A 12,328-nucleotide genomic window follows, 5' to 3' on the forward strand; every position below is an offset into this window, starting at 1 on the left:
GGTGTGGTGGCTCATGCCTGTAATCCCAGCACTTTGGGAGGCCTAGGCGAGTGGATCACCTGAGGTCAGGAGCTCGAGACCAGCTTGGCCAACATGGCGAAACCCCGTCTCTACTAAAAATACAAGAATGAGCCAGGTGTGCCTGTAATCCCAGCTACTTGGGAGGCTGAGGCAGGAGAATTGCTTGAACCCAGGAAGTGGAGGTTTCAGTGAGCCGAGATCATTCCAATACACTCCAGCCTGGGCGACAGAGCGAGACTGTCTCAAAAATTAAAACAAAATAAAAATAATAGCCCCACTTTACAAATGAGAAAACAGACCCAGACGTGGAAAATGGTTTGCCTAAGGCCACCCAGCTATACTTGGACTACAGCTATTAGACTCCAAGTTCCATACTCTTATTTATTTTAAATTTAAAAATTTAGATTTGGGGGTACATATGCATATTTATTACATGGGTATATTGATTACTGGTGGGCACTGGGCTTCTAGTGTATCCATTACCCAAACAATGAACATCGTACCCGATAGGTAATTTTCCAGCCCTCACCTCGCTCTCATTCTCTCCATTTTGGGGGTCCTCAGTGCCTATTATTTCCATCTCTGTGTCTATGTGTATCCACTGTTTAGCTTCTACCTATACGTGAGAACATGCAGTATTTGATTTTCTGTTTTAGTTCACTTAGGATAATGCCTCCAGCTCCATCAGGTTGCTGCAAAGGACATTATTTAATTTTTTTTTTTTTTTTTTTTTGAGACAGGGTCTTACTCTTCACCCAGGCTAGAGTTCAGTGGTGCGATCTCAGCTCACTGCAGTGTCCACCTCCTGGGCTCAAGCAATCATCCTGCCTCAGCAGATGCCATCATGCCTGGCTAATTTTTGTGTTTTTTGTAGAGACAGAGTTTCTCCATGTTGCTCAGGCTGGTCTTGAACTCCTGGACTCAAGCAATCCTCCCACCTAAGCCTCCCAAAGTGCTGGGATTACAGGTATGAGCCACCCCTCCTGGCTGATTTCGTTCTTTCTGATGCTGCCCATACTCTTAACACTACGTTCTCCTCCCCTACCTGTCACCTTCTGGTAAACTCTTTCTATTACTCAGGGCCCAGCTCAGATGGCAGCCCCTCTGTGAAACTGCCCATGAATCCCTGAGCTCTGGCAGTCACTCCTGCTCTGTGTTCCCATAACTCCCAGCACTGCGCCTTGCACGTAGTAGGCACTCAATAAACATCTGTTGACTAGACAGATAAATGACTGCCTCTGTTATGGCACTTTCCATATGTAAATAATGTATGTAAATGACTCTGCTTCCTCCATTAGATTGGCAGGCGGCCTGGTGAGGTGGGAAGGTGGGATTTTGGCTGTAGGCCTATGTGGGTTTGAATCCCAACTCTGCTATTCAATAGCTGTGTGGCCTTAGGCAAGTCATATCACCCCTCTGAACCTCATCAGCAAAATGAGCCCAACACATATCTCCGTTGCAATGACAATTAGGTAAGAACATGTAGGCACAGCACTGTGCTGGCACACAGTAGATGCACAGCCATTTTCCATGGGTCATGAGTCCTCAAGGGGGCATCTCATTCTTTGCCACCGCCTAGACACAGCCCATGCGTGCTAAGTGCCTCGTACTGTTCATCACTCCCTCTTCCCCGCCTCCCACAGCCAGCTCCTGGGAGAGAGTCTGGTCTCATGCTCAGACTCCCTCTGGGGACCTTGAACAGTGAAGGCACACAGTCAGCCCTCAGCGTTGCTGACTACCATAGCCGCGGGCGTCCACTTTCATTCCCGCACTGGGAAGCCTGGCTTGGCCAAACTGGAGGGAAACAAAACGCTTGGGGTCAATACTTTAATTCCTTTTGGCCAAGGAACCCTTTATTCTACACACAATCTTTTGCAGAATGTCAATGCAGAAACAGAAAATCTGAACCACTGGATTTGAGGCACCACCCCGGAGCCCCAGGTGGGGCTGGCACTGCCTAGGCTGAGTGGGAACCCAGTTTGAAAACCACTGTGGTAGGGCCTGCTGGCTCCTCCCTGAACTGTAACCCCCAGCTCCAGAAGAAGGGGGTGGCTGGGGTTCCCCAGTAGGACCGGGTGAAGTCTCTGCCTGGGTCTCGGGTATGCTCTGAAGAGAGGGAGGAATGGGGCCAAGGAATGGCAAAAACACAATGGATGATATCAAGACAGCACTTAGGGGCCACAGTGAACGCTCAAGACAAAGGTGGGACCACCCACAAGTGCAGCCTCCAGAAGGTGAATCCCACTCAGCCTAGGCAGTGCCAGCCCCACCTCCTCACAGAGGCCTTCCCGGACCCTCCAGTCTGAGGTGGTGCCCCCATGTGTGTCCCTGTTATGGTGCATAAGGCGACTTGAGGGTGTCTTGTTTGTTGGTTGACTCCCTAACCATCCCTCCATCCCCTGCACCACCCCGGAGCCCCAGGGAAGCTGCTAGGTGGGAAGGCAGCATGGTGGTTACGGCGTGGGGTTTGAAGCCAGAGCCCTGGCAGAAGCGACGATAGACTCTGACTCCTGGAATTGTTGTGAGATACCAGAAGGTGCTCTGGAAGTGGTACAGGGCCATGCAAGCCTGTATAGAGCACCCTTGGCATAAGTGACTCCATCTTAGAAAAAGACTCCATCTTACATTTCAAAAGGCACCATGCTAACAGGAACCAGATGTTTGCCTAATCAACAGAGACTGCACCCAACCAGATAGGGACATAAGCAGGCATACTCTATTACTATCAGTCCTCACCAGAGGACTCTGGCTATAAAAAGAGCAGGTCTTCACTAGCTCAAGATGACTGTCTTTTTTTTTTTTTTTTTTTCCCGAGACAAAGTCTCACTCTGTTACCCAGGCTGGAGTGCAATAGCATGATCTTGGCTCACTGCAACCTCCGTCTCCCAGGTTCAAGTGATTCTCCTGCTTCCGCCTCTCAAGTAGTTGGGATTACAGGCTCCTGCCAGGACACCTGTCTAATTTATGTATTTTTAGTAGAGATGGGGGTGTCACCATGTTAGCCAGGCTGGTGTCGAACTCCTGACCTCAAGTGATCCACCCACTCTGGCCAACTAAGGTGCTAGGATTACAGGCGTGAGCCACCGCACCCGGCCTCAAGATGACTGTCTTAACAGACACTGTCTTGCTGTCACTAGTGATTAGCACCTGGCACCCGCTGTTGAAGGCTCTGCCAAAATTACACTCTTCCTTGCAAGACGTTGATGTCCATTTAGATCAGCCCAGGACCCTCTCCTTGTCCACATCACTCTCCCTGGACTGGTTCACTGACCCCTTTTCCTATCCCCTTCTCTCTTGATGTTAAATATTGCTTTGTTTGGTATGAATGTTTCATCTGTAACATTTCTGTGTTGATTAAGTACACTACTATGTATGGTTTGCAGGACTGACTGACTTGTGGAGTGGCTTGAGCCTGTGTGCCCAGGGCTTTGCCCACCTGAGGACTGCCCCTGGGGAACTCCGTGTGGCTTGTGGATTTTATGATGGAAATAGCATCAGTAGAAGCCTGACCTTGTGGAAAGACACCAACGTGCATGGACCTGGTCACGTCTGACCTTGTACCACTCAGGACAAAGCTACAAACGGTTATGGAGAGGAGCCAAGCCCTCTGGGACCGCCCGGGTGCCCCACTGGCCTCTCGGGCTGAGCTACCTCCATGCCACACCCTGGGGTTTTAAAGCCGCCACCTCCTCACCATGTTGGGGAAAAAAGCTTCGGCCTTGGAGAACTCTTTGAGCTTGAAGAGCTGCGGGATGTCAATGATGTCACTCTCGGCCAGGCCCAGCTCCCGCTTCAGCAGCTCACGGTTCCAGTCGATGCATCTCTTGGGGAAGGGGCAGGGGCAGTGAGTGGGGGACTGCTGGCAGTCGGGGGGGTTGGGGGACAGTGTGGGGCTGAGGCCCCCTGCTGGAGGGAAGGACCTGGGACAGTGTCAGGAAGGCAGTGAAGGTGGCTGCCAGGCCTCCCTGCACAGAGGGGCCTCTGGCCAGTGCCCTCGGGGGACCCTGGGGCCTCCCATTCCCTCTGCTCCCTCAGCCTCTCCCAGTCTGCTTCTGCCCTTGCTTCTGTGTCTCTGTCTTCCAGCGCATCCTGAGACCCTGAGCCTCTGTGTGCCTCTAATCACTGGGAAAGTGGCTGAGCGGGGGACAGGGCGTCAGGTCTGCTGGGGTGTAGGCACCCAGGCTCCTACCTCCACAAATGAATTATGTTCTCTCAATGTCTTGTTTGACAGAATGTTCTTTATTTTCTGCTGTTTTTTTTCTGTCATGGAGAAAAGGAAAAAAAAGGCAAATGAACTTAGAGGTCGATTTCCCTCTTCCCAGCCAGTGCCAGGGGGGGACTCAGTGTTCCCATCTATAAAATGGAGTCAGTAATAATTCTTACCATACAGGTTTGCTGTGAGCATCTGCAAGTCAAATGTCTTTGATACAATATTTTAGCAGTATAAGTTCTCATTAAAAATGTTGTTCTCACCTCATTTAAATTCTTTTTAAAATATATTTTTATAGTGTAATTTTTTTTTTTTTTTTTTTTTTGAGACAGAGCCTTGCTCTGTCGCCCAGGCTGGAGTGCAGTAGTGCGATCTTGACTCACTGCAACCTCCACCTCCCGAGTTCAAGTGATTCTCCTGCCTCAGCCTCCCCAGTAGCTGGGATTACAGGTGCGCACCACTGCGCCCAGCTAATTTTTGTACTTTTAGTAAAGTCGGGGTTTCATCATGTTGGCCAGGCTGGTCTCAAACTCTTGACCTCAGGTGATCCACCCGCCTCAGCCTCCCAAAGTGCTAGGATTACAGGTGTGAGCCACCACACTTGGCCTAGTTTAATATTTTCTTGTTTTTTGTTTTTGTTTTTTTTTTGAGACGGAGTCTTGCTCTGTCACCCAGGCTAGAGTGCAGTGGCACATTCTTGGCTCACTGCAACCTCCACCTCCCGGGTTCGAGTGATTCTCCTGCCTCAGCCTCCCAAGTAGCTGGGATTACAGGCACCCACCACCACGCCCGGCTAATTTTTGTATTTTTAGTACACACGGGGTTTCACCATCTTGGCCTAGCTGGCCTCGAACTCCTGAACTCGTGATCCACCCGCCTCATCCTCCCAAAGTGCTAGGATTACAGGCATGAACCATCGCGCCCAGCCTAGTTTAGTGTATTCTAATAGCACACTTACAGGAACAGCACAGAAAACAGACAACATTAAAAATATCTACTTGCATGCAGGACAGACAGCTCAGAAAAGTATAGTGAATGGATGGAATGTACTGTGTGATAAAAATGCTACAAGTACCATTTAGTTGCTGTCAATAAGAAATTTCCTTGTTTTAAGCCAGGCGTGGTGGCTCATGCCTGTAACCCCAGCACTTTGGGAGGCCGAGGTGGGTGGATCACCAGGTCAGGAGTTCGAGACCAGCCTGGCCAGCATGGCAAAACCCCATCTCTACTAAAAATACAAAACATTAGCCAGGTGTGGTGGTGCACACCTGTAATCCCAGCTACTCGGAAGGCTGGGGCAGGAGAATCACTTGAACCCGGGATGCAGAGGCTGCAGAGAGTCGAGATCGCGCCATTGCACTCCAGCCTGGGCAATAGAGCAAAACTTTGTTTCAAAAGAAAAGAATGTCCAGAAAAATTCAACAGGTTTACTTATAATTATTATAAAGTTGAACCACTGAAACTTGTTCACTGGAACATTTTGCCTTGCATTAACGCTAAATTATCTTATCTCCAAAGAGATCCCATCGAGAGAGGAAGAAACAGGTCCGCCCTCTCCTGATGCCACGCAACATACTCAGATCTGAGGTAGAGCTCTCAGCCACAGAGGCATCTCAGCCCGGGGCCTGGCCCATGTCTGTGAGCTCTGCTGAAACAGTAATATTTCATCCGTGCTCCAGCTATACCAAACCTCCCCGAGGTCCTCACACACATCGTGCTTTCTCCTGCCTCTGAGCCGCCCCACCCCCTGTCCCTCTGCCTGTGGTATCTCTCTTCCTCTCATTTCCCTGCCCCGTTTGCCCAGCCAACCCCTACTTGCATGCTCCTGCTTGGCCTCTGCCTCCTCCAAGAAGCCTTCCCTGAGCTCCATCCACTCAGACACCCCTCAAAGCCCCTGTGTTGGAGCTGTTCTTTTGACTCACTTCCCCCTGGCCTGTGAGCCCACAGGGCAGCAAGCTGTTCTGCCCTGTTCATGCAGTCTCCCTAGCACTTGGCACAGTGCCTGGCACACAGTAGGTGCTCAGATGCTACCCTGTTGCCTGGATGATTCCCTCCAGGCAACAGCGGACTACGGGAAGCAGGAAGGTGCACAGACAGGAGAACAAGGCAGGGCCGACTTACTCTTGATCCCTTCGAACAGCAGGGCCTCCCCGTGGCCCTCATTCTGCTGCTCCTGGAACAGTTTGTAGCAGGACCTGGGGCTGGCCAGGAGCAGCCGGAAGCCCTGGAGGCAGAAACACTGGGGTTAGAAGTCAGCTTTGCCCCTGGAGCTCCCAACGAGGGTGGATCTGCTGAGGGTGGGAGTAGTGTGGACTTGGACCCAAGCTGGCCACCTCCTCTACTGCCATCCTAAGGGTGAAGGAAAAATAGACAAGTAAAGTTGCTCCCACCCCAGGCAGAGGGTCTACCCAGGAAGGAGGCATGGCTTCCTGAGGCAGCCCCCAAGACTGTACCTTCCTGTCGGGTGCAGGCACAAAGCTCAGGAACTCGTCCACGTGGCCCACGGACAGCCAGTCAGAATAGAGCTTCACAGGGGCCTGCACCTGCTGGGCACTGAGGAAGTCCTGCAGGGCCTGGTGCATCTGCCGGCTGTCATTGCTGTCGTGGCAGGGTTAAAGGGGTGTTATTGGCAGCAAGGGCTACAGGGAAGTCCCTGAAGGACAAGGGGCTTGGCAAAAAGGTCAGGGTTCTCCTTCAGCTGAGAAAGGGATGCAGGAGTCTAGAATGCCTTTATTTTATCCCCTAACATTTGAGAAATTAAGGAATTGTCATTCTAGTTTTATTGGGGGAAACTGAGGCACAGAGTCACTAAGGTAAATAGGACAGAGCTTAGCCTCAGAAAGCACTGCCTCTTGAGTTAGATGAGACGCTGGTATTCTGGGTACACATGGGGCTTAGAGCCAGTCTGACCTAAGTTGGTGATCTCTTGTTAGCCATGTGGCCTTGGGGACATTCCTTCACCTGTTTGAGCCTCAGTTTTCTCCTAAAAAAAAAATTAGTGTTGCAGTGCCTTGCTCTTCCTCATTTTTTTTTTTTTTTTTTGAGACAGAGTCTTGCTCTGTTGCCCAGGCTGGCGCAATCTCGGCTCACTACAACCTCCGCCTCCCGGGATCAAGCGATTCTCTTGCCTCGGCCTCCCGAGTAGCTGGGATTACAGGCATGCATCACCAGGCCCAGCTAATTTTTGCATTAGTAGAGACGGGGTTTCACCATGTTAGTCAGGCTGGTCTCGAACTCCTGACCTCAGGTAATCCACCTGCCTTGGCCTCCCAAAGTGCTGGGATTACAGGTGTGAGCCACTGTGCCCAGCCTCTTCTTCTTGTTCAATAGGTTCTAGCCATCCTGGCCTTGCACGCAGGCACTCATTCCTGCCTCAGGGCCTTTGCACATGCACTTTCATTTGCCAGGAACTCTCTGTCCCAGATCCCCATGTGGCCCTGTCCCTTCTGTCATTAGGCCTCAGTTCAAAAGCCCCTTCCCCAGAGAGGACCTCCCTGGTCACCCTAACAGTTCCTATTCCTCCCGTGCCCCTCTCTTTTGTTTTTGTCATTTGAAATTATCTTGTCTACTTTTCTATCATCTGTTTCCCTACTAGAGTAGTGGTAAGGACTTGTCTTTCATGTCCACGGCTGCATTCCCAGCTCCCAGAACATTCTGGATGCTCAGTAAATATTCACTGACTGAAAGAGGGTAAATGGCAGGGCTGGAATTGAACTTGGGTCTATGGGCTCCAAAGCCCGCATTCCTCACCCTGCGCTTGGATTCCTCTCACACTCCCTCAAGTCTGTTGGGCTGTCTAGAGTCGGAAGCAGGAAGGCAAAGCTTCCACTCTGGCCTCTGCTTTTCTACGGCATCCCTGGGTCCTGGCCGCCCCTTCCTGTTACTCCCCTCCTTACCTGGGATAACAGCTGTCCCCGAAGAGAATCCTGCCCAGCGGGTATTCCTTGCCCCTGACTGTGACTGGGGGGCTCACTTCCAGGTTCCCAAAGGAGTCCAGTCCACTGATACCCCCTGTTTGGGGCCCTCGAGTTACATAGCCAAAATCTGGACCCTGAGATAGGAGAAGGGAGTGCCAAGAGTTAGAGGAATGAGGTCCCTGGTGAAGGGTTGGGGAGTCCAAGTTTAGAGATGAACTTGGGCACAGGAAGTAACTCAGTACCGTCTGCAGCTGGTACATAGCAGGTGCTGTTATCATGTGTGGAAGGTTAAAGGAATGTTGAGTTCATTCAATGGACAAGAAAAGGGACTAGCATTTGTTGGGTCCCTAAAGCGTGCCAGCTGCTTGGTAAACCTTAACTTGGGCATAAAACAAATCTGTAAAACATCATTTTTTCCCCCTTAAGACAGAGTCCCACTCTGTTGCCCAGGTTGGAGTGCCGTGGCATGATCTCAGCTCACTGCAACCTCCGCCCCTGGTTCAAGGAATACTCCTCAGCCTCCTGAGTAGCTGGGACTACAGGCACGCCCCACCATGCCCAGCTAATTTTTGTATTTTTTTTTTTTTTAGTAGAGATGGGGTTTCACCATGTTGGCCAGTCTAGTCTCGGATTCCTGACCTCAAGTGATCCATCTGCCTCGACCTCCCAAAGTGCTGGGATTACAGGCATGAGCCCCCACGCCCAGTCACATTTATTCTCTTAAAATTCTGGAGGCCAGAAGTGTGAAATCAGTTTCACTGGGCTTAAGTCCAGGGATGGCAGAGCTGGTTCCTCCTGGAGGCCCTGAGGAAAGAATCTATTATATTTCCGTGTCTTTTTCAGCTTCTAATAGCCGCCTTGGCTGGCAGCCCCTTCTTCCACCTTCAAAGATATCCAGTCTCTGCTTCCATCATCACAGGCCCTCCCGCATTCCAGGATAAACCAGGATAATCACCCCATCACAAGATCCCTAATATAATTACATTCAGCAAAGTCCCTTTTACCATATAAGGAAACATCAGGTTCGGGGGGACTAGGATGTAGAGGGGCCATTATTCAGTCCACCGCCCATCTCCCCTGCCTCCCAGGAGAGGGTACATCTAGCCTTCTACACATAGATGGTCCATTCCCTGAGGCTTCATGGGGGCCATGAACTCCCTGAGAGTAGACGCCAAATTGTGTGCCCAGGTGTGAGTTTCTGGGAAGATGAGTAGGTCTTAAGGAGGTCTGTGGTCTCCAGATTTACTTCTTCACTGCAGTTTTGACCTCCTGGGCTCAAAGGATCCTCCCGTCTCAGTCGCCCGAGTAGCTGGGACCACAGGTGCATGCTATCACAACCTGGCTAATTTTTAAAGTTGTTTTTTCCTGTAGAGATGGGGTCTCACTATGTTGCCCAGGCTGGTCTCAAACTCCTGGGCTCAATCTTCCTGCCTCGGCTCCTAGAGTGTTGGGATTATAGGTGTGAGCTACTGCGCCTGGCCTGATTCCACAGATTTAACAATCACACTTCCAGTTCCTCTCTCCACTTCTCTCTAAAATCCAGACCAACCCGCTTCTCCCGCCCATCAAAGCTTTCCTTGTCCAGGTCTCCATGAACACATGGCCATATCCCAAGTGCAATGCGCGGGCCTCGCCTTCCCCTCAGAAGCCCCTGAATCAGGCGGTCACACCTGTGTTCTCCGCACACTTTCTGCACTTGGCTTTCAGGACACCGGGGGATCCTGGTTCACCTCCAACCTCACTTGCCCCTTCAGTCGTCCTGCCAAGTCTCATGGAATTCCGTTCCCGAGCCGACAACCCTCATGTTCGCATCTCTGGGCATCCCTTCCCTCCCAAACATCAGATGTGTATCCACTCTCACTTGACTTCCCATTCGGATGTTGACCAATTGTCTCCCACTTGCCCTAAACAGAACTTTGGGTCCCCTCTTCCCACCCCCTCATTCTCCATCAATCTGTTCCTCCTCCCACAGTCCTCCCCTCCCAGGGGATGGTGCCTGCCACCCACAGAGGTCACAGCCTTGCTGTCAGCTTTGGCTTGCCTCTCTCATAGCAGGGGTCAGAATGCCCTGCTGGCTCTGCCTTCCAGACATAGCCGGAATCTCATGGCTTCTCACCTCCTCTGGCCACACCCTGCCTGCACTCCCAGCATCCCTCACCTGCCCACTCCCTTCCCCCTTGCCTCTGCTCTCTTTACTCAACACATAGCAGGGCTTGTTCCCTTTTCTAACAAACCAGATCATAATCCTCCTCTGTTTAAGACCCTGTGATGATTCTCAGTTTCTAAACAAGCAGCCTTAACAGTAGCCAACAAGCCCAACCCCATCCGGTCATCCCGTCCCTTCCCCATCACCTCTGACCACAGCCTCTTCTACCGCCCCCCATCTCCTTCCATCACCTCCCTGACCACCTCTGCTACCACCTCCCATCTCTTCCCTGACCACCCCTCTTACCACCTCCCATCTCCTCCCTGACCGCCTCTCCTACCACCTCTCATCACCTCCCTGATTGCCTCTCCTACTGCCTCCCATCACCTCCCTGACCACCTCTGCTACCACCTCCCATCTCTTCCCTGACCACCCCTCCTACCACCTCCCATCTCCTCCCCGACCGCCTCTCCTACCACCTCCCATCACCTCTCTGATTGCCTCTCCTACTGCCTCCCATCACCTCTCTGACCACAGTCTCTCCTACCACCTCCCATCACCTCCCTGACTGCCTCTCTTCCCACCTCCCATCACCTCCCTGACTGCCTCTCCTACCACCTCCTATCACCTCCCTGGCCGCCTCTCCTCCCACCTCCCATCACCTCCCTGACCGCCTCTCCTACTGCCTCCCATCAGCTCCCTGACTGCCTTTTCTACCACCTCCTATCTCCTCTCTGACTGCCTCTCCTCCTGGTTGCTCTGCTCTACCCCTCCAGGCCCTCTTGCTGTTCTGGAACACTCAAGGCATGTTCCTGCCCCAGGGCCTTTGCACTGGCTGTTTCACTGCCTACAACACTCTTCACCCAGACACCTACTCACATGGCCAACTTGCTCACCTCCCTCAAGCATCTGCTGCAAGGTCAGCTTCTCCGTGAAGCCCACCCTGACCATCCTATTTAAGAACGCAATCTTTTTTTTTTTTTTTTTTTTGAGACCAGGTCTTACTCCTATTGCCCATGCCAGAATGCAGTGGTGTGATCACGGCTCACTGCAGCCTCACCCTTCAGGGTTCAAGGGTCCTCCCACCTCAGCCTCCTAAGTAGCTGGAACTATAGGCATGCACCACCATGCCTGGCTTATTTTTATTTTTAATTTTTTTTTTTGGTAGAGACAGGGTTTGACTATGGTGCCTAGGCTGGTCTCGAACTCCTGGGCTCAAGTAATCCACCAGCCTTGGCCTCCCAAAGTGCTGGGATTACTGGAATGAGCCACCAGACTCGGCTTTAAGAATGTAACCTAATCCACCTTCCCTACCACGCTGGCACCTATGAGCCCCTCCATTCCGCTCTACTCTGTCTTTCCCTGTAGCTCTTTTTTTTTTTTTTTTTTTTCCTCTGGGACAAGGTCTCATCTGTCACCCAGACTGGAGTGCAGAGGTGCAATCATGACTCGCTGCAGCCTTGACCTCCTGGGCTCAAGTGATCCTCCCACCTCAGCCTCTCTAGTAGTTGGGACTACAGGCATGTGTTACCATGCCTAGCTAATTGAAACAATTTTTTTTTTTTGTAGGGACAAGGTCTCATTATGTTGCCCAGTCTGGTCTCAAACTCCTGGGCTCAAACAATTCTCCCACCTTGGCCTTCCAAAGTGCTAGGATTACAGGTATGAGCCACCACACCTGGCACTTGTAGCTCTTAACATCCCCTTCTAAGGAACCATATAACTGCTTTGTTCTATTCATTGTCTGCTGTCTGTCTCTCTGGGCCAGAACATCCCCTCCGTGAGGTCAGGGACCTTGGTGTTGCTCCCTGTCATATCTCAAGTGCCTAGAACAAGGCCCCGCTGAGTATGTGTTCAAACAGTGTTTGATGAATGAATGTAAATTCATCCACATCACTGCCCTGGCTGTTGTTGTGAGAGGGGGTCAGTTATACAGCCTTCAGCCTTGGATTTCTGCAGGCAAATGAAGGCATATCCATAGTCTGCAGAAGTGGCCCCCCAAGAGTGGGCTGTGCGGGGGACGCTCATGGATGC

The 12,328-nt window shown here is 51.5% G+C and overlaps 1 protein-coding gene across 2 annotated transcripts in view; it reads right to left on the bottom strand.

The window, feature by feature from the left end:
- PADI4 (peptidyl arginine deiminase 4) overlaps window positions 1-12,328 on the bottom strand; it is a 55,554-nt gene that overhangs the window by 893 nt on the left and 42,333 nt on the right. For both annotated transcript variants that reach the window (XM_063601721.1, XM_003814445.6), the window contains 5 exons: window positions 8,128-8,282; window positions 6,685-6,829; window positions 6,353-6,455; window positions 4,211-4,281; window positions 3,716-3,844 (listed from right to left, as the gene is read on the bottom strand). In XM_063601721.1, the coding sequence (XP_063457791.1) occupies window positions 3,716-3,844; window positions 4,211-4,281; window positions 6,353-6,455; window positions 6,685-6,829; window positions 8,128-8,282 (603 nt within the window). The remainder of the gene's footprint in view (window positions 1-3,715; window positions 3,845-4,210; window positions 4,282-6,352; window positions 6,456-6,684; window positions 6,830-8,127; window positions 8,283-12,328) is intronic.

Source organism: Pan paniscus, chromosome 1 (assembly GCF_029289425.2).
Source record: "Pan paniscus chromosome 1, NHGRI_mPanPan1-v2.0_pri, whole genome shotgun sequence".
Classification (NCBI taxonomy): Eukaryota; Metazoa; Chordata; class Mammalia; order Primates; family Hominidae; genus Pan; species Pan paniscus.